The sequence below is a fragment of the Nannospalax galili genome, unplaced genomic scaffold (assembly GCF_000622305.1).
Source record: "Nannospalax galili isolate Female #2095 unplaced genomic scaffold, S.galili_v1.0 scaffold7, whole genome shotgun sequence".
Taxonomy (NCBI): Eukaryota; Metazoa; Chordata; class Mammalia; order Rodentia; family Spalacidae; genus Nannospalax; species Nannospalax galili.
In genome coordinates, this window is record NW_008359081.1 from 1,171,622 (window position 1) to 1,193,962 (window position 22,341).

At 39.6% G+C, this 22,341-nt stretch overlaps 1 protein-coding gene across 3 annotated transcripts in view; it reads right to left on the bottom strand.

Annotated features, from left to right (window-relative positions):
- Pcyt1b (phosphate cytidylyltransferase 1, choline, beta) overlaps positions 1 to 22,341 on the bottom strand; it is a 103,095-nt gene that overhangs the window by 23,576 nt on the left and 57,178 nt on the right. For all 3 annotated transcript variants that reach the window (XM_008822722.2, XM_008822723.3, XM_008822721.1), the window contains 3 exons: positions 19,339 to 19,455; positions 8,109 to 8,260; positions 4,556 to 4,634 (listed from right to left, as the gene is read on the bottom strand). In XM_008822722.2, the coding sequence (XP_008820944.1) occupies positions 4,556 to 4,634; positions 8,109 to 8,260; positions 19,339 to 19,455 (348 nt within the window). The remainder of the gene's footprint in view (positions 1 to 4,555; positions 4,635 to 8,108; positions 8,261 to 19,338; positions 19,456 to 22,341) is intronic.

Genomic DNA, 22,341 nt, shown 5'->3' on the forward strand with positions numbered 1-22,341 from the left:
AAAAGATTTTATTTTTAACTATGTGTATGTGTGTGGGTATGTACATGTGAGTAAAGGTACCCATAGAGACCAGAAGCATCGGAACCCTCTGGAACTGCAGTTATAAGTGGGTGTGAGCTGCCAGACATGGGTCCTAGGAATGGACCTCGGGTCATCTGCAAGAGGAGTACGTGCTCTTAACTGCTGAGCCATCTCTCTAGCCCCCAGTGATGTCATATTTGTCCACTTCAACACATATAGCAAAATCTATAGAGTCATCCTTTTAAATGCAAGTCACATGCCTGCTTGGTCCTCTTCATTGGCTTTCTTCTGTCCTCTATATTTAGAGAGAAGCCCTTAACTTGGTTCTGCCACAGCTTGCATTATCCTCTTCCTGTACTTCTTTCCAGTCTCGGTCTCATCTCAGAGCCTCTCCTCTTCACTACTTCGGCCAAGGCTCTTGTGCTGTACAAGGACAGGGTTTGTTCTTCTTGCAATCTATGAAGCTGGGCCTGTACCCAGCCATAGCAGGCTTCTTCAGTGTCCTAAAAGTATTGCCTTTCTTGGTGCTGGAGAGATGGCTGAGTGGTTAAAAGCACTGACTGCTCTTGCAGAGGACTTGGGTTCAATTTCCAGCACCCACCTGGCGGCTAACAACCATCCATAACTCTAGTTCCAGGGGATCCAACACCTTCTTCTGACCTCTGCAGGCACTGCACGACAGGGGTGCACTTACACACTCACAGGGCAGTACATTCATACACATAAAAAAAAGTATTGCCTCTCCTCCTTCCTCTCTGTCACAGTCTCTACTACTATTAGTTACCCACTGAGTTTCAGGTTTAGTGGCACTTCCTCAAGAAAACTGAGTCTGAATCCCAAAGCAGGTCTTTCTGTTTATTAATCCCTCCTATGGACGACTATTCTTTTCCTTCAAATATTGCAAGGTGTTTATAGAACACCTTCATTAGTCTTTCCTGCTTATGAGCTAGATGGAAGAAGGGACCATACCCTCCTTGTTTTCTTCTATAGTCTCAGCACCAGGTGGCAGGCAGGCACTCTAAGAATATTTGCTGAATAAATGACAAGATAAATATTGATTGCTAAGCACTCTTTCAAATCCAGTTCTCTCTGATTTTCTCAGTCTTGCAGCCAAAACTGGTGTCCCTTTGGAACCTTAAAAAAATGTCATCTAGGGGCTGGAGAGATGGCTCAGCGGTTAAGAACACTGGTTGTTCTTGCCGAAGACCTGGGTTCAAATCCCAGCACCCACATGGCAGCTAACAACTGTCCGTAATTCCAGTCGCAGGGGATCCGACGGCCTCTTCTGACCTCCACAGGCATTGCACAACACAGGTGCACTTATCTACATGCATGCAATACACACATACACATAAAATAAAAATAAATAAAATTTTTAAAAATCTTTTTTAAAAATGTCATCTGTACATTTACAGCATCAGCAGCAGGGTGGCGCTGCTGATCTTAAAGACAGAACATCTGATTTCTTGTACTGGTCCAAGGCTCAGAGGACAGAGTTGGGGTAGGTCAGTAGATCTAAAACTTCTTTCATCATCTTCTAGGTGGGTGGAATCAAACACAGAAAACCAAACAGAAGGCAGAAATGAGAACATCTAACTATATAGATATAAATAGCACTCCAACTGGCCCCAGGATGGGTGCAGGCCTTTGGTAGTTAGTAGATCCCTGTATAACTCCAAGCCAGGGGGTCTGGGACAGCATCCTCACCTTAGCTGGAGCAGTTGGAAACTTTCTGATGAGAAATCCATCCCACCTTTCATCAGACCTGCTGAAACGTGAAGATTATTTCACTACTAATTTGTTTTAGCAAGCTACTTTAGATATTGGTGACATGGGCTTGCCCTGTCTTTGAAGTCAGAGTGAGGTCTCTATGGCTGAGAAACTGAAAGCAGATTCCTGGTTGGGGAGATTTGCTTTGGCTGGTTGAGAGGTAAGTCTCTGAAAGAAGCCAAGCCCTCTTCTGACATAATGAGGCACCCAGCTTCCTCCAAATCCTAATTATTGCTCTGCTAAAAATATTCAGTAATGAGCATGATCAGAGAACCTTTTTTATCGTGCTTTTCAGAATTGCAGTGTTTGGTTATGGAGCTATTTTAAGAAGCAGCAAAGCACATGTTAATAAAGAAACTTTCAACAGTAGTAGGCACTGTTAGAATGATGATGAGTAATGGGGACCTTTACAGTCTATTTCATCTCAGCTCCATCTTTCCATCCAGCTTTGCTAGAGGACTTTGACATGCAGTTCTGACACAGAGCAGAATTTTTAAAGCTTAATTTATGCTTATAATATCTCTGGCTTCACTTAAAGTGATTTTTGATTTTCAAAATAAACTACGACTAAAATAAAAGCCACATATGGGTGCTCAAGCCATTTCTGAGAAGCTTTCTCTCACAATGACCACTCTATAGTCTTCTCTATGTAGGTCCCAAGTAGATCTTTACAGTGACTCTCCCTCCTGGTGAGAACTCAGTGGAGCAAATTAATGGATCATAAGGAAGAATCCCTGTGCATATGAAGTCACACACTCTTAGTCTCAGGTCTATGCTTCCAGGGCAAAGAAAGTACTACCTGACCATTCATTTTGGAAAGGGAATTGTAGTGGATTAAAGAGGGCCACACTAGTAAGTTGTCCATGTTTCAGTAGATGGCCTCATGGGCAGTGCTAATTAGACTCACTGGGTAATATGTTTTTAAAAAGAAGACCTGAAGGTGGGGAGGGGAAGTATTAGGGGGCCCTGGGAGAGTAAGGGATGGATTTGGGTTGGATATGATCAAGATACATTGTACGCATGTATGAAATTCTCAAAGAAATTTAAAATATCATATATATAGACACACACAGGCTAGAGCAATGGCTCAGCAGTTAGGAGCACTGGCTGCTCCTGCAGAGGGCTTGGGTTTGGTTCCTAGCACCCACATGGCAGCTAACAACCATCTGAAACTCCAGTTCCGGGGAATCCAACACCCTCATCTGGCTTTTGCAGGCATTGCATGACATATGTGTACTTACATACATGCAGGCAAAACACTCATCCACACAAAATAAAAATAAATAAATCAAAATAATTTTAAAAGACACACAAAGTTAAACCAATAAACAGGCCCATAACTCCCTTTCTCTTGAGTTTGAATTGGTCTCAGTGACTTATATATACTAAAAGGAATGTCACATAAATGATGGTGTATGACATTCAAGGTTAGGCCATAGAAAACCTTGTGGCATCTGTTAAAGTTGCTTGCTCTACACATAGTTGCTCCCAGAACATGCTGTGAGAAGCCCAAACAACATGGAGACCATGTGTATGTGCCCAGTGAGGAGTACAACTGAACTCCTTGCTTACAGCCAACATCCAAGATTAGACACTAAGTGCACAATGAGAGTCCCAACCCAGTCGAGCTGTCAGATGACTGTAGCCCCTGTCAGCATCTAGCAATAGCAATTTGAAAAAGTCATGAAAGAAGCCCCCAACATGTGGGAGACTCTAGGTTCAATCCCCAGTACTACATAAAAAAGAAGTACCCAGTCAAGCCCCTATTAAGAACCTGTCCGGGGGGCTGGAGAGATGGCTCAGTGGTTAAGAACACTGATTGTTCTTGCAGAAGACTCGGGTTCGAATCCCAGCACCCACATGGCAGCTAACAACTGTCCGTAAGTCCAGTCCCAGGGGATCTGACAGCTTCTTCTGACCTCTGTGGGCATTCCAAGACACGGGTACACTTACCTACATGCAGGCAATACACACATACACATAAAATAAAAATAATAAATAAAATTTTTAAAAAAGAACCTGTCTGACAAAATTCATGAGCAAAATCAAGTCTTTTTTTTTTTTTTCAAATTACTACCTTGTGAGTCATTTCGTTATGAGATACTAAGAATGTTGAACTGGTAGAATTAGAAAAATGTTAGACTTGTTCTTCCACTAGACAACTGGAATGTTGCATTTTATTCCCCTGAAATCAGATGAGCAAATTACTCTTAGCTTACTAGAAGCCACTCACCTAGAAAAGAGACTAATACCAAATGCTACCAAGGTAGCTGAGGAACTCTTGAACATTGATTCAGTTAACCTTGGGGTGTCTTAGCTGAATCTTAATCTAGTGTCTAGATCTCTGTTGCCATTTTATGGAAGGAGCAGCTGGTTTACAGTTCAGACCTTAAAATGTTTCAATCACCTGGGCTGTAAGCCATCATGATGTAACTCATACATCAACCAGTTTCTTCCCCTTCTCTCTCTGCACCATGTTCCTCTTCCTCAGTTTCTCTGTAGCTTGCCAAATCTGACATGCTTGAGATTTCTTTTCCTTGAACTCCTTACAAGCAAGGTTGGGACCGAACAGTGTCAGGCTTCAATTCTTACTCAATTCTTTTGATTCCTATGGGAGCCCTTGCTAAGAGTGTGGTATAGACCTGGCTACTTGGGGAGGGGGTACTGGAAATTCCAGGGCTCTGCATATACATGTTGCAGGCTAGAGCAAGCTATCTCTTCTTATACCTGATTGTGTGTTGTGGTGGATAGGGAGATGCCTTACCTGCTTCCTTTATATGCTTATAAACATCATCAGAACCAGCAGAAGAATATGGAATGTCATCATGAGCCACAAAGTCAATCTGTTGAAGAGAGAGAAAAGTGGTAATGTCACTTACCACTGGCATGGAAGGGCAGGTCTGTATATTTGAAAGGGACTGGTGACTCCCTTCACCACAGTGCCTTTTAAAGCAGTTGTAGAATGCTGTCCTCCTGGTATAACAGCCATTAATTACCATCTTCATCAGAGACAATGTGACTATTTGCAAAAGACCTTCAAAATCTAGCCTGTTGATCTTCTCATAGAAAGCTATGGGGAGGGTCATTAGACCATCACCTGAGATTCCAGCAGCCCATTTCTGTAGCTCTCTCCCAGCTGTTCTGCCTAGGCTGCAACGTGGCCTTGTGGTCTCTGGAGCTGACAGCCTATATAGACTCTGGTTAACTGAAGGGGAACTCTATATAGCTATGAGGAAGTCATCATGCATACTGGGATGAGACTTTCTGGCGATACATTTGCTTTGGGGTCACCCACACTCTTGTACGTAAGCCCGATAAATCCACTGGTTTCCCAAGTTGGACTTTGGTGGAATCATACTTTAGTTTATCATAGGTGCTTTATCTCAGGTGAGCAACAGTTGTTACCTGTCCCCGGGAAAAGTTCACACAACAGTAGTCATATGGTACATTTATAGCATGGGTCTGAATCCTTGACTGAAAGAGATTTCCAACTGCCTCCATTTCCATGAGATCATGGAAGCTGGAGATGAATATTTGGTTCCTGTTCCTTTCTTATCTCTTTCTTTTTGTATCTTAGACAGTTGTTTGACTTGGCCATCCATTATTCTGCTTCTGAACATTTTCCTTCAGAGAATTCATTTATGTCTCAGATTTTAATTACTCCTGCTATGATAAGGAACCCCAAACTTCATTCTTTGTCCCATGGCAATTGGCCCTTATACTTAGGTTATATTGTATATTATAGAAATGAATTTGTATCTGTTCTTGTTTGATCCACACACTCTTGTGAGGTGAATGAGCACATAGTACTAGTTCAATTAGGATCTCAAATGCTGGAAGTAGGTGACTTGCTAGATCCTCCCAAAGCTGGACAGATTGTGAGTGGTTTGGAAATAGGGGTGGCATCCAGAAAATGAGGCCAGGCTTTTTTTTTTTTACCTCCCATTGTGCCCCCTTCTCTTCTATTGCTTCTTGCTGATACTTTGAATTCAGCCTGCCCTGAATTTAGTTTTTCTTCCTGAAAACTTGTGTCTGTTTCTAAAGGCACTTCCATTTTCTCAGTTTACCTGGACCAGAACCTTGGGACTTGATCTTCTTTCCCTACTTTCTTCACTCTTCATATCACATAGGCCACAGGTTCCATTGGTGTGTGTGTGTGTGTGTGTGTGTGTGTGTGTGTGTGTATACATGTGCTCATCAGTGTCTCTCCATTGTCACTATATGAAATCCAGGGCCCTATCATCTAGATTACTGATACCAACTCTCATCTGGACTTCCTCACTGTAGGTACCCTCCTCTCTAAGCCATCCTGCTGGCAGGTAGGTTGTCGTGTGATGGTTAATCTTCATTGTCAACTTGATGGGATTTACAGTCACCATGGAAACAAATCTCTAGGCATGCCTGGGAAAGATTTAGATGAACTAAGGTGGAGAGACCCACCCTGAATGTGGACGGCACCATTTAATATGCTGGGGTCCTGGACCTAATAAAAAGGGAGCTGAGTAGCAGCATTCATTGCTCTCTGCTTCTTGAATGTGGTTGCAGTGTGGCAGTTGCCTCTTGTTTCTGTTGCCGTACACTCAACACCATGATGAACTGTGTCACCTAGAACTTACGAAATAAACCCTTCCTTCCTTAAATTGCTTCTGATGGGTATTTTGTCACAGGAATGAGACAAGGAACTAATATACCTTCTTAAACAGTTTTCTTCTGATCTTCTTTATGCCTGCTAATCTTCATCCCTGCTTCCTACTATATCAAGTAAATACTTCCCGCACAACTTTTAAAGCCTTTTACAATGAGCCTCTGGATTAGCTAGTTGAGAGGCGGTTTAGATGAGTAGTTTAATTTGTCAGATTCTTATCCCACCAATTACTAGTTGTAAGACTCATAAGCTGGTAGGATGGATTTAATCAGGATTTCTCAACCTCTGTACCAGTGACATTAGGGGCTAGATAAGTTTTTGGTGTGTATCAGTGGGGCCTGGCCTGTACATTGAAATATACTAAGCAGCATCCTATACCTTCACCCACTAGATGTCAGTGGCACCTCCTAGCTATGACAATCAAAAATTTTGCAGACATTGACTTTTGGGGGTGGGGCAAACTCACTCAGGACTCACTGGATTAAATAATATGTTACAGTGCTTAAAAATAGTAACTGGTATGTGATGAGTACTCAATACACGTTTTATTATTGTGTTATTAATTCTATTCTCGGTACTCAAACTTAGTTCCCCCTCTTCAATGCATACATAATAATAACAATGCAGGGTAGCCACAATATTGAACTCATTTTATATAATAGTAAAGTCCTTAGCACAGTGCTGGGCACATGGTGAATAATAAATGACAGCCAACATTGTCATTATCAGTGGCCTCTAAAATGCCTGTCACATGTTGAATATACAATAGAAGCTAAGTTAAAGAAAAGTATGATTACTGGAAGTAAAAAAAAGTATGATTACTGGAAGTAAATCATATTGTAGTTTTTCTTTTCTTTTCTTTCTCACCAGGAAATTGTCTCCTCTGCTATTACCCATGCACATTTATCAGTGTTCTCTATTCTCTTCTGCATTGCGAATTTAAAAATAGAAAAGAAAATTCTTAGAACAGCTTAATCTTATTTTTTTGTACTGCTTATAAAAAGAAAGAATAGCTCCTAATGTGGGACTGGTAGCGAGATACAAAGCACATAATTTGATGCAGATCAAAAGAATTTCTCATGTTTTCAACTAATAAAAATCTTATGTCAGTAGGAATCTTAGAGTCACAAAATCATAGATATAAAGTTCTTCCCTTGCAGGCTTGCCCCTGACCTCCCAGATAAGATGTGTGCTCATCTGTTGCATGCAAAAGGATGTCTGAGTCTGTGAGCACCAAGAATGATGCTGGTAGTAGCAGGGATAATGGTATTCTTGGAGCTCTTGCTATGGGCCAGACAATTTTCCAAGTGCTTTACTTAGATTATTTCATGAGCTCTTCAAAATGGCCCCATGAGGACACCAGTACCATCCAATTTTATAGATGAAGTAATTGATGACAGCGTAGTTAAACATCTTGCTCATGATTCTACAGTTAAGGGAAGAGAGAGGCAGCACTGGGACCTGGCTGGTCCAGCTCTAGTACCTATAATCAAGAGATGAAAAGACATCAATCTTCAGTCTTAGGCAGAAGAGAGGTACTACATCATCACATGACAGTTCCTGAAGTTACCTCTTCCAGAAATAGGAATTCTTTGGGTCTTCCAGAGTATCAGCTGCACAGCCAGACTCCCCTAATCCTGCTACTGAGAGAATGTGAGAGAATGTGAAATACCTTGTGTTTTTCCAGAAACTCTGGAGTGAGAGTCCATGGTGCATCTCTGATGACTTCATCCACATAGCGACAATGTCTGAGGGCTTCATATCTCTCTGCTTCGTTCATCACAGTAAACCCTTTGAATTTGTGAGTAAGGTCATCACTGCAAACTGAAACAGTCAAGAGTATTAAATACTATAACCAGCCACCCTGGGGAAGACTTGGTTTCTTCAGCAAGAAAAAGGAGCAGAGCCTCCCCAGGTGCTTGGCGAAATTGAATGCAGTTTTTCACAGAAACAAAGGATGAGGAACTTGAAGCAAACTTAAATCCACCAAGTATTCACAATTGCATTTTACTGCTAATTACAACTGCATTCTCCACTGAGGCTTTTATTAAAATTATTCTGCACACTACCTAAAGTAACTTTCCCATCTTTTTATTTCCCTAGCCCACGCTTCAATGAAAACTACTATTCAGAAATGAAATGACCAGTTGAACAAAGAAAAGAGAGGAGCCAAGAGGCCTGGATAATAGAAAGATTGAGCAATTCTAGCTCTTTCACTAAATCATTGTACTTGGTAACCTAGTTGGGACACACACACACACACACACACACACACACACACACACACACACACACACCTATTCACTAGACCAAGATCCAGTGACTACATATTACACATTAGGCTATGCAATCAAGAGGAGAAAGTCATACAATGGAAGATCTGGTCTGACAGTTCAACCTTCCCATAACCTCTGGGTCCTTTCTAGATTCAGGTTCTAGAAACTTCAAATGGGAATAGTAATTTCTTTTACCCCAAGCTTTTGAAAGTTGGGTGGTTTTTTTTTTTTTAGTATTTACATAAAAATGCTTTCAGGGAGTACAGAGATAGCTCAGCAGTTAAGAGCACTGTGGGTTCAATTCCCAACACCCACATGGTGGCTAACGACCATCCATAACTCCAGTTCCAGGGGATCTGGCATCCTCTTCCGGCTTCTGTGGGCATTGCACGCACATGGTACTCTTACATGTAGACAAAATACTCATAGACACAAACTTTTAAAAACTAAGTGCTTTGAAATGAACTAAACAAAAATATTACTTACTCGACTAGTTTTTGGTTGGCTAAGGCAGCTTTTCCTAGTGTGTCCTGTATGCCAGGATGAAATGTCACTGTGAGTACAGTCCTTGTAGCCAGTCAGAGCTGCCCTCACTGCTCCTTGCAATAACATAGTTTCCCTTTGAAGTATTATGTACACATAATCAATATAATCTTAAGGGTAAAAGGTATGATTTACAGACAAAATCAATCTCATTCTTCTGGAACTAAATCTTGTTCTACATCCAGAAACAAATTTGGTCACAGAGTAAGCGGAGCCAACAGCCACCCTCAGCATCCCCAGAAAACTCCCTTTCTGGCTCCTTCACACAACTAACATCCAAGTCATTGGCAAATTGCTTGCTCTGCCTTCAAAGGAAAAAGGAGGTCATTTATGGAAATATTCCTTTGAGTTTTGTGCTCTTGATCGAAGGATACAAAGCTTCAGTTAGACTGGAGGAATAAATTTTAGTGATCAAATGTACTCTATGGTGACCAGTTAATGATAAGACATGGTAATCTATAAAATTGCTAAAATAGATTCTGAACCACTTCACATAAAAAAAGATAACTTGGTAAGGTGATGGATACATATCATATGTATATAATTATTGTATAATTATCCTGATTGAATCTTTCTATAATGTCCATATACATTGAAATATCACATTGTGCCTGGTAAATATACACAATTATTATGTCAATGATAGTCATGTGTCATTTAATGAAAGGGGAAAATTATGGGAAGTGAATTGTTAGTTGATTTCATGACTGTGTAAACATTGTAACATGTACTTACACAAACCTAGATTGTACTAGTCAATAACTAGATGCTGCCATTGGCTGCAACCGAGAGACACAGTACACACAAGATCTACAGGGTTACTGCCCATGTAACATGGCATGTTTTATAGTAAGTTATTTTTTATTTAAATAAGTAGGTACACTCTAAATTAACAATAAAAATATAATATAAGCCAAGTTTGGTGGTACATACGTATAATCTCAGCATTTAGGAGGCTGAGGCAGGAGGATCATGAGGTTGAGGATAGCCTAGGTTATATAACAAGACCCTATCTCAAAAACAAAAAGTATAGTGTAGTAAATAATAATAATGGATATTTCTTATAATCATCAAGCATTGTCTACTGAATTTAATTAGACAGACTATACTTTTTTTGAGACAGGTCTCATTGTATAGCCAAGGCTGACCATTACCTTGAGATGCTCCCACCTCAGCCTCCCAAGTGTTAGAATTATAGATATGTACCAGCATGCCCATTGTGGCTGCTTTATTTTCTTTTTTTATTTTTAAAATTTATTTATTTTATAAACAAATGTGTATGAGCGTTTTGCCTGTGTGTATAGAAGTGCATCCACATTGTGCAGTGCCCATGGAGGCCAGAAGAGGGTGTCAGATCCCCTAGAACTGGAGTTAAGAATGGTTGTTAGCTGCCATGTGGGTGCTGGGAACCAACCCCAAGTCCTCTGCAAGAGCAGTTAGTACTCTTAACCACTGAGACATCTCTCCAGCCCTGGCTGTTTCATTTTCTGAACAGTTCCTGGCCTCCTAATAGGCTGTTAACAAAGATTTATTGAATAATGGTGTCTTATGCATGTAGATGCTCAATAACTCTTAAATATTATTTAAAATAATAGGCACTTTTTATCTACAGGTATACTTCAACAACATATATGCACATGAAAGTAATGAATTTCTAGTTACAGACATACACATACCTATATATCTCCTGTAAATATTTCCTGAGACATTTTCTACTGTAGTAGTTTAAGTTACCAAAACATCAACTACATGGATGAGTACACCAAAGAGGCTTGTTAAATAGAGAGATATCTGAATTCTTGTCCTTGAGCTTTTGATTCAGTGGGTTCATGGTGGGGCCCACACAGCTGTTTTTTTTTTTTTTTACAAGCTTCATGGGTGATTCTGATGCCTGCAACATCTGCAGTCTCTCTGAGACACGTGAACAACTTGAGTAAAGAAACCTGCTTGTCTTTGAAACATCCATCATGGCCAGATGCAAGAAGGGCTGGGGGGAGGACAGGTAGTAGGGTTATAGTGCCTATGTATTGATTCACAGAGTATGTCAGCTTTTGACTTCATAAATAGGAACTACTTATTGGCCACACTATCCAATTTTAAAACAGATCTAGGAATTTTTAGATGTTCTTATAGGACTTTATTAAAATACTACATTGAGAACCATATTGAGCAGAAATGGATTTCAGATATGTCAGTTTTCTATTTCAAACAGTACAAAACTAGTCCAGGGCCCATAGCCTCCCTCTTTTTGAATCAGCACCTAAGCAGTTTGGTTTAACTTCTAAACAACTGAGATAATGGCTTCCTGATAGACCACAAAGAAAACAAGCATTCTGTTTATGCCAATACAAGGCTCCCTTCATACTCCAGGAGTGACCTCAAGAAGCAGCTGAACATGCTGAGCAGTATTGTCTAAACATTAATTACGCCCAAAGCAGCACTGTTGTTCTTGAGTCTTGGCAAATGCGCTCTGACAACCATTTGGAGGACACCAAGCAGTGGTATTCCATGGATGAATTCACTGCAGTCTGGGAGCTCGTGCTACAGCTAGCCTATCTTGGCAGTTCACTGTACTCAACGCTCAGCACCCTACAGGAGAGAAAATAGCACAGGCTTGAGCTTCGGAGCCCAACAGACCTGGATTCTAATCCCTGCTCTGCTCTTCTCTTACTGGGAAAATTAATCAAACTCTAATCATCTGATGTTTAAAGCATAGCAAAATTTTGAGAATTAAATTTGATAATCCACATAAAGACAGAGTAATGCTCTACAATATTAGCCATTTATTAATAATAGGACCATATATGGAACTATTCCTTTGGGCTTTGAGCCATCTTTTCCTTACCCTTTCTTCAATAGGGTGTCCAGGGCTCTTGCTACAAAGTCTTTGCAGAAGTGCTAAAGTTCAAGATGCTGGTAGACAGCTTGCCTTCTTTGCCAGAGCTCCTTGTAGGAGTTCTATGCAGAAGGAGATAAGGAAAAGAAGATTCCTTCAAACAGTGGGCAAAAGTTCAAGCGTCCGTGAAAGCTACAAGCAGCGGGGGCTAGTGGCAGAGCTTTAAGAGAGTGATAAGGAACAAATCCCCCAAGGACATTGCTCTCCACATCTGGGCACAGACCTCAGGTGCCTTGCCTGTGACCGGTGCAATGAATTCACTCTTTGCTAGTAATTGTGTGGGCTTGGATGATGAGGGAGGTGGAAACTGGGAGCTAGGCTGTAGAAACCACTCTCCTGTTTTTGTAGACATTTCAGACACATGGTTCCAGGATGGCAAAGACAGCCCAGTAAGGACTGAGACTTGAGTTTCCCACCTGCCATGCAAAGTGGAATCTCAGAGGAATATGGTTTTTTTAAACTATTTTTGTCATTGTTTATCTTTTCCTAATGCAGGGGGATCAAACCTTGCTGCATGCTAGACAAGTGGTCTACCACTGATTGACCTACACTCTCAGCAACAGAGAAATAGTTCATTTTAATTAATTAAAATACAATGAAGCATAAACCCAAGTGTGTGGAATAATATTCATGTCTGCTGTATTCTATTTTGTCTTTTTGAGACAGGGTCTCCCTATAGCCCCAGCAGGCTTGGAACTCACCATGTAGACCAGGCTGGCCTTGAACTCATAGAGATCCACCTGCCTCTGCCTCCTGAGTGCTGGGATTAGTGTGCACCAGCATGCCCCACAACATCTACTGTAACAGAGGTCACCACCATAGTGGCAGTACTGTATTTATTGCTTTATTCTTTTCTCTTCCTTTGAGATCAAGGTGGTGTCTGGTTAGTATTATCCTTTAAAAAATATTTAGAGTTAAAAAAGTCCTCTCTACTACAAAATTTTAAGTTCTTGAGCTGCACTTTAAAAATAAAATGGAAAGCCAGGCATGGTAGTGCACACTGTTAATCCCAGCACTCAGGAAGCAGAGGCAGGCAAATCTCTATGAGTTCAAGGCCAGCCTGGTCTACATGGTGAGTTCCAAGCCTGCTGGGGCTACAGGGAGACTCTGTCTCAAAAAGACCAAAAATAAATAAATAAATGAATAGATAAATAAATAAAATAAAATGGAGAAAACAGTACTTTGTAAGTGGATAGTCTCAGTTCATTAAAATGTTGCTAACAGGGTAAGAAAAAAAAAAAAACAAATCATTATTGGTTGCATGCTTAAAATCATACATGCAAGAATTACAACCATAGTGCAAAACCATGGCAACTGTGTCTGTTACTAAAGTTAAGGAGTAAACTATAGGACTTCTGGTTATCCCAGTTTCTGGTCTTTACTAAACACCAAGGATTTCCACCAAATACCTCTCCACGTACTTGAACCAATGACAAGGGTTTTGTGAGTGAAGCCTTTGCTCCACTCAGAAATTCCTGCTATAAACCTACCTGCAGATGAAACTAATTTGAGATGCCCTTTCAACTTACCACAAGCATTTTTATTTGCTAACTGCACACATAATGCCAAGAGCCAGCCTTTCAATGAACAAGATAGAATACCTTTTCCTTAACTGTGGCCTAACTTTCCTCTGGATAGAATTATCTGCTATTAAATTGATTTGTGATACTCTGAAAAGATAATCTAAAACAAAGGTCTTCTCAAACTAGGGTACACATAGCCCCAGGGGCACACAGAGATGGCTCAGGAAGTACCCAAGCACAAGGGAGCTTTAAAAGAACCAATGTCCAGAACCTCAACTTCTAACAGTATCATTTCCTAAAATTAATGTGCCAGGGAAAGTCTTTATGTCTGAGTGGCCTTTATCACAATTTATGAAAGAGGTACCATCCAAACCTTACTATGTTGCATTTTGAAGGGTGAGGGGTAACACTTTCAGGCCAAACCAAATAGAAACGCCACTTAATGACTATTCAAAGCACCATGAACCTACAAGAGCTTCCAGTTTTTTCCTGCCATATCCACACTTCTGTTACAGGTGAAAGCTAGTGTTCGAAACTAAATAAGGTAGAATGGAGAATGATGCAAATTTTGGCCTATTTTGCTTCTGCTTCTCCCAACTATTATCAGAGACCACATGGATCTTGAAGGGCAAGGTCCAGGAATTCAAAGCAAAAGGAGCACTGGAAAGAAATATTGACTGTGAAAAATGGCTTTTTCATGTAGTTAAGGGTAAGCATTTTTCAGCTATTCTCAACACTCATATTGAATCCTAAAAATGGCTTTTCTCTTGTAGTTAAGAGTAAGCATTTTTTCCCAGCTATTCACTTCAAAATCACTTTAATAAGCCAAAGCTGTACAGGCTGGTACTTCTGCTTCTCAGAAATGTAACTGGAATATTTTTCAGAATTATAAAATTCTGAAGATACACTGGAATAAATGCATGGGTAAAACATTTACATTATTTTTTCTGATTTTGCATGCATTATTTTAAAAGGAAGTTAAAAACCTATTTTATAAATTCCCATCATAAAATATTCCATTTACAGATAGTCTTTGTCCAATTTCATCTTCTAAGATGTTTATTTTTTACCTCCCCATAACAAAAAATAAAATTACCTACTTATATAGCAATTACTTTTTAATAATATATTCCTCCTTTTCTCTTTAACTACATAGGAAAAATTTAATCATGATGTCTAATAAAGATAATTAAGTTCTTCCTAATTTTTATATTTGATTTTATGCTATTATTCCCAAAAGCCAAATATTACAACTGCTGCACACACACACACACACACACACAATTTAGAGAAGGAACAACATGCTTTTAAAAATATCACATTTCTCATGTAAGACTGTCTCACAAAATCCAAAAGAGGGGGCTTGAGTGTAAATCCACGATAACTCAGCATATAAGAGCAAGTACTGCTCTTGCAGAGGACCTAAGTTTGGTTCCAGCACCCACATCAAGTGGCTTACAAGTTGACTCACAACCACCTGCAACTCCAGCTCCAGGGGGGGCCCGATGCCTCTAGACTTCTCAGGCACATGCATTCACATGTACATACCCCCCAACACACACATACACGTGAACACACATTTTAAACTAATAAGTATTTGAAAGTACAAAAGAAAATTCAAATTTTTCTCTTTATAAATACTTTATAAGTTTCTGTAAATTGTATCACATTGCAGCAAATTAAGTGCACTGGCTCATTGTCTTGTTTATAATGTTATATTACATCTTTATCATTTTAATCTTCACTGATTCTAAATTTTTATTTAAAAAAATTTTATGTGTATGAGTGTTTTGCCTGCATGGATGTAAGTGCACCACATGTGTGTAATGCCCATGGAGGACAGAAGCGGGCATTGAATTCCCTGGAACTGGAGTTATGGATGGTTGTTAGCTGCCAGGTGTGTGCTGGGAACCAAACACAGGTCCTCTCTAGTCTCTGATTAAGTCTATTTTATATAATATATTTTAGAGTTCACTTTTCAATGTTTTCCATACAGCTCTTTGAAATGAATTAATACAGCAAATTTATACCCATTATGTTGGTGTCTAGGTTTTTAGTGAATCTGACAGTGAGGACTAGCTTTACCAATTTGATTAGAAAGTATGTTCCAAAAATTCAGTAAGCTAAAACTGCAGGCCCAATTTAAAAAAAAAAATCACAAAAACATTTAAAAAAATTGGATTGCCAATGGTATAGTACACTTACTTACCAATACTTCCATTTCCCCAACACTTCCTGCACACATCTGCTTGTATAAGTAAAATCTGGTTTCAAGTAAAATAGCAAGGGTTATAATTGAGTCAGTTGATAGTCTTGATATAGCCTTTTGTTATAATTCTTAGAAAGGACAAGAACAAATTATTCTAGTGGCTTAATAACAAATTCCTCTGCAGGTCACACCTTTTCCAACCCATTATTTACAATAAATTTCAAGAGGGAACTTAGTAGGGCTAGAGAGATGGCTCAGCAGTTAAGTGAACTTGCTGCTCTTGCAGAGGACCTGGGTTCAACACCTAGCATCTGCATGGTGGCTAACAACAATCTGTAACCCCAGTTCCAGAGGATCTGATGGCCTCTTCCTACCTCCGCAGGTACTGAATGATATGTGTGCACTTACATACATGAAGGCAATACACACATGCACAAAAAATAAAATAATAAATATTTAAAAATATTTTTTATTTATTATTTTTATGTGTATGCTTGTATTGTTTGCATGTAGGTTAAGTACAACCATGTGTTCACTGTCATGTGGGTGCTGGAATTCAAACCCGGGTCTTCTGCAAGAACAGTCAGTGTTCTTAACCGCTGAGCCATCTCTCCAGCCCCAATAAAATATTATTTAAAAAAGAAAGAACTTAGCAAACTACTATTTGGCAAATCATTAAAATTACTTTTATGTCAACGATAAATTATTTGTGATTTAGGGAAAATAACTTAGAAGGAATCCAAAGAACTAAATTATATCACTAGAGTAAACGCCTTCCATCCCACCTATACACTTGTGTGAACAAATATTTCAATATTTACAATGAAAATAGAAATAAAATTGATGTTATAACCTGCCTCAATCTGGCAATAAGTTACATTCACCCACAGGTACATCCACAAATCAGCAGATCCCAATCGTCTCATTAAGAAATACATTGCTGGGCTGAAGAAATGGTTCAGTGGTTAAGAGCACTTCCTCTTCCTGCTCCTCCAAAGGACCTGAGTTCAGTTCCTATCCCATGTCGGGTGGCTCACAACTGCCTGTAACTCTATGCCCTTTTCAGACTTCTGTGGGCACTGTATACATGTGGTGAATAAGCATACATGCAAGCAAAACACTCATATACATAAAATAACTTTTTTCAAAAAGAGATATATTGCTGATGAAATTTATCTTTAATAATTGTTTATCAAAATGCATCATGTGGTACTTTTGTTAACTGTGTATTGATTTATATACATTTTTCTTTTAGAGATGTATGACAGAGACAACTAAAAGATCTGCAAGCACTAAAGCATCACATGAGGGAAAATTATAGGAAAGAAAGAATTTGAGGAGAAATAGGAAAATTTGTAAAGTACTTGAAATTTTAAAAATATTTTATTATTTTTATTTTATGTGTTTTAGTGTATTGCATGCATGTGTGTAGGCACACCCATGTCATGCATGCAATGCCCATAGAGGTCGGAAGAGGGCACTGAATAGCCTGGAACTGAAGTTATGAACAGTTGTTAGCTGGCATGTGGGTGCTGGGATTTGAACCTAGGTCCTTTGGAAGAGCAGCCAGTGCTCTTAACTGCCGAGGCATTTCCCCAGCCCCAAATACTTGAAAAATTTTAAGGGGTTTGCTATGTATTTAGTTAGTGGTAACTAAAGGCATTTAAGTGGTTAATAAACAATATTGTTTAAGTAAATTAATTAATTTAATATTTTTTAGACAGGCAAGGTCTTCTTATATAGCTTAGATTGACCTGAATCTTCCTATATAGCTAAGGCTAGGCTCAAACTCACAATTCTCCTACATTAACCTTCCAAGCACTTGGATTACAGTCATATACGTCTGGGTACAATTTTGCTTTGAAGTGTCAGTATTACTTTTGGCTCCTGGTGTAGCGTATAAAGAGCTTAAGCATCACTACTCCACTGTAAAAAGGAAAAAGGAAGAAATAACTGAAAAATGAACATACTTTCATAGATTTACCACAGAAATGGAGGAAAAGGGCAAATTGCCGCCACTAAAGGGAGGGAAGACCAGAGGGGGAGAAAAGGTAGAAACAGGACGGGAGAGAGGGAGAGAGGGAGAGAGGGAGAGAAAGAGGGAGGGAGAATTTATAACTGGGAGGGAGGGAGGGAGGGAAAGAGATAATATCACTTACTGGAACAGAAACCCACAGGCAGAAACTTGGGAGGGAACTAGTACAGGACAGCAAAACTTCAACTGACAAATTGCTGGGGCTCAATGTGGACACATGTGACAGGTTAAAACTCTGGGTCACATGGTTAATTGTGACTCATACCAAACCTCCTCTAAGCTCAAATCACCTAAATGACCCAAGCCCATATGCTGCACAGATATTTCTAGGGCCTAGGAGACTCTGATGTTGGTGCTCAAGAGATAGTTGTCTACTTAGGACAAAGGGAAATGAGCAAGGGGCAGCTTCTCTGTCTCCTTTGGGTTCCTTCTGCATGACTTGCCTGGTGGCCATTACTTCTACCATCCATCCTCTGAATAAACTCCATTCAGTAACTGCGTGTTCATCACCCTTAGCAAAATCTGCAAGTTTCCCTCTGAAAGTTCTAAAGGTAGTTTTTTTATCTTTGCATAAGATAATAATGATGCTAGTTACAAGAAAGTCCTTGCTGCACATTTTTTTCTCCCTCTCTAAGTAGAGAGATAAAGGTTTGTGATGCCTAGCCCATATAGTGATCACAGTGGCTGGATAGGAAACTGATCACAGTGAATGGATATGCTGCTTCCAGAGCTACAGAAGTGACATACAGCTCTCCCTAGTCAGGAGCAATCCTTTTAATCAAAATTGAAAGAGGTCAGCCTCCTAGAGTATGAAAACTTCCATCTTCATCAAACCATCTTTCTCCTTCCATAAGCTTAGGAAGTTAGTCAGTTCTTCCATTGTGAACCAAGATTGATGTGTAGCTGAATCTCCATTTCTTTATCGCGATGTGCATGATTCAACTAATTAGGGCCATCTAAAGCCATGACCATTAGCATAATACTGACCCAAGTGTTATGGGTCATACATAAATAAAACAATGACCTTGTATGCCATCGATCATCCTAAACTTCAGTTCTCCAAGATTTGAAATCAGAGTAATATTGCATTTCCCTTGACTCTCTAAAAGATTTTAGAAACATAAATTGGATCATGCCTCAAATACCAGGAGAAAAGCATTAATGGAAAACATGAAGCGGCTACCCTTGGTGGTATCATTAATCTGTCTCTCTCTAGTGCAGTGGCACACAATCTCATGATGTAATTTCTCCTATGGTTTTTAAATGTCACTTAAAATTTCAGGTAGCGAACAAATGAGGTGGTATGGGCCGAACTGCAAGCATTAACAATGTCAGGTTTTACTGATGGACATCTGAAAGCGGTGCTTTTCAAGTAGCATATTATAAAGGAGTTTCCGGACAAAGAAAATGCACTTCTTACCTCCTACCAACAAGTAGCTGTTGGGAAACAGTGTTTTAGCTTGCATAAGTGCCCTTGCATGACCCGAGTGGAAGAGGTCAAATATTCCATCTGCATAGACTCTGACAGGCCTGTCAACTGTGGAAGAAAGAAATACCATTAACACAACTACGGAATAAGGAAATCCTTGTTCCTGTCTATTACTATAGCACCGTAAGTTTACCTGAAGAAGACACAATATCTATATGCCGTCAGTGTAACATTAGTGTATGAAATTGATTTTTTTTAAAAAGCAGATTGTTCTATAGGCATCAAAACAGAACAAAAACCAGATTACACATTGTTGACCAACCAGGAAGACAAACACAGAGCCCTGGGGAGTTCTCTTGACCCTAACTGGAACCTAGATATCTGAATTTACCTGTTACTGTGGAAATGGAGTTTCCATTTTAGATTTCTTAGACTCATTAATGAAAGAATTTAGAAATGGACTCAAATGGAAGCTCAAGAACAATTTTATTAGCGTTTAAGAGAAAAGCAGAGTATAGGTTTGTTGAAAATCCTGACAGTCGCCAGGAGGAGAGATGGAGGAAAAGTCATGCCTTTTAAATTAGGCATGAGGGTTTGGAGAGATGGCTCAGCAGTTAAGAGCACTGACTGCTCTTGCAGAGGACCCGGGTTCAATTCCCAGCACCCACATGGCGGCTACGAACCATCCTTAACTCCAGTTCCAGGGGAATCCGAAGCTCTCTTCTGACCTCCATGGCATTGCACAACACAGGTGCACTCACATACATGCAGGCAATACACTCATACACATAAAATAAAAATGATAAAAATAAATAAATTAGGCATGGAATAGAAATGGCTTATTAAGAGAGGAACCCCGCCCCCCAAAGAACGGAAGTGGGCTAGTGAGCCGAAGAGTTCAAAAAGTAGCAAGCAAGGCAGGGTATGGTCTTTTATAGCCCCTCCCCTCCCATTTATATTTTAAGGGCTTTGTTTCCTGCAGGCTCTGTTTGTTAGATGATGCCAGGGTAAGGAGCAGGTTCCAGTGTTCCTCTGAAAATTGGCTTCTTTCACATGCTAATCTTGACGAAGTGTTTTTTAGTCCCTACTCCTCTATCAGGTACCTGGTGGGAACATCAAGGCATCAGGAGCAGAGGAGCTGGGGAAGGCCTTGAACAAAGACCTACATCCTGTTCTCAAAGGTAATGATGTGCTGGAATCTGCTCAGAGAGTTGCCCATTTTTCTTACCAATTCCAAGATTCATTGGTGGCTGTTTTCACCCCAGAAATAGGGAAATGTTACAAATCAAGGCTCATTTCCTCTTTGAAGGCCAGGGCATGAATGTTTTCCAACATATCATTGTACAAAGGCCACTCCATAACCTCTGTGTTGTAAAAGAGAGGAGACGTGCCCCCAAAGAAAGGACAGCCAATGTAGCAGTGTTGGACATAGGGGTGATACTCTAGGTTAGAAGAGATCAATCAGTTGTTCTTTCTAGTTCTGCAGGATACTGTTGCTGAGCTGGGCCAGAGACCCATTTCCTTCAAATCAGAAGGGAGTGTTGAATGGTAGGATGCCATCAATTTGATAAAGTGGGTCAGAAAATGGAGGAAGAAGGTTGTTGCTCTTTGCTATTTCTACCCTGATAATCTGGAAGACGCTTGTTACACTTGTTTGTAGATACACACACACACACACACACACACACGTACATGTGTGTATTTTGGCTAACTCATACACCTTTCTCTACTCTCAGCAAAGGAACTAGATATTAAAAATCAAAAAATGGGATCCAAAAATGGATGACAGGAGAAAGAAGCAGTTTCTCTTATCAATGTATTCTTGTCCTAGGCACATCTCACACCTCTTCTCCATGGTTACAAGCAACATAAAGAAATTTATTCTTCCATGGAGAAGGAAGGAGATCTCTGTGGTTACAATGACATTCTTTTCAAATATGAGAAGGCAAGGGTGGTGGTGCAGGACTGGAATCCCAGTACCTGACAGACTGAGGTAGGAGGACCTTGAGTTAAAGGCCAATCTGAGCTACACAGTGAGACTGTCTGAAAAGAAAAAAAAGGACTGTGAGAACTCATTCCTTCAATGTAGCATTAATCTTTTTAACCTGTTGATTAACCTATCCCCTTCCTTCTGCTTCCCATCTCCCAAGTCTCTGGTAGCCACTATTATTACTAATTATCTTGATTTTATTATTCTTTAATGTATTCATGAATCAAAACATCATATTACATCTCAAAAAAATATGCACAATTATGTATTGAAAAAAATAAAAACTGTGGAAAAATAAAAGTTAAATATGCTGGATTAAACACACATATTCTATTAATCTCCACCTTCTCCCAAAATACCACCAAAATTACAAAAAAAAGAGTATTAATAGGAGGTATAATTTCCTCCAAGGTAGAGAATATAAGTAGACAATGACAAGGAATTAGAGATGTCAACAGCTTATAAAATTGATTATAAAGTGTTGAATGCCTACAGGGAACAAGAATTAGGGTTGAGGAAGGAAAGGGAAGGATTTGTGGTTTTCTTCTTTTAATTAAAAAAATCTGTGTGTGTGTGTGTGTGTGTGTGTGTGTGTGTGTGTGTGTGCATACCATGTTGTGCTTATGGAGGTCAGAGAACAACGTTCAGGAATGAGTTCTCACCTTCCATCATGGGTTTTGGGGATCAAAATCAGGTCATCAGGTCCATGAAGCAAATGTTTTCACCCACTGAGCCAACTCACTGGCCTGATGATTTTCTTTATAAACATAAGAAAACTTTTGACATTTACAAATATATGCATGCATTATGTTAACATTATAAAATTTAATGTTTACATTGTGGCTCCCTGATAGAATGCCTGCTTAGCGTGCACAAGGTCTTAGGTTTGAACCTCAGCACCACAAAAAAAAAGTGAATTAAAAGAAATTATTGCAATCTTCTATTGAATGATTTAGGACTTAGATTTAAAATTGTAATTAGTTATTGGTGCAATCCAGCCTCAT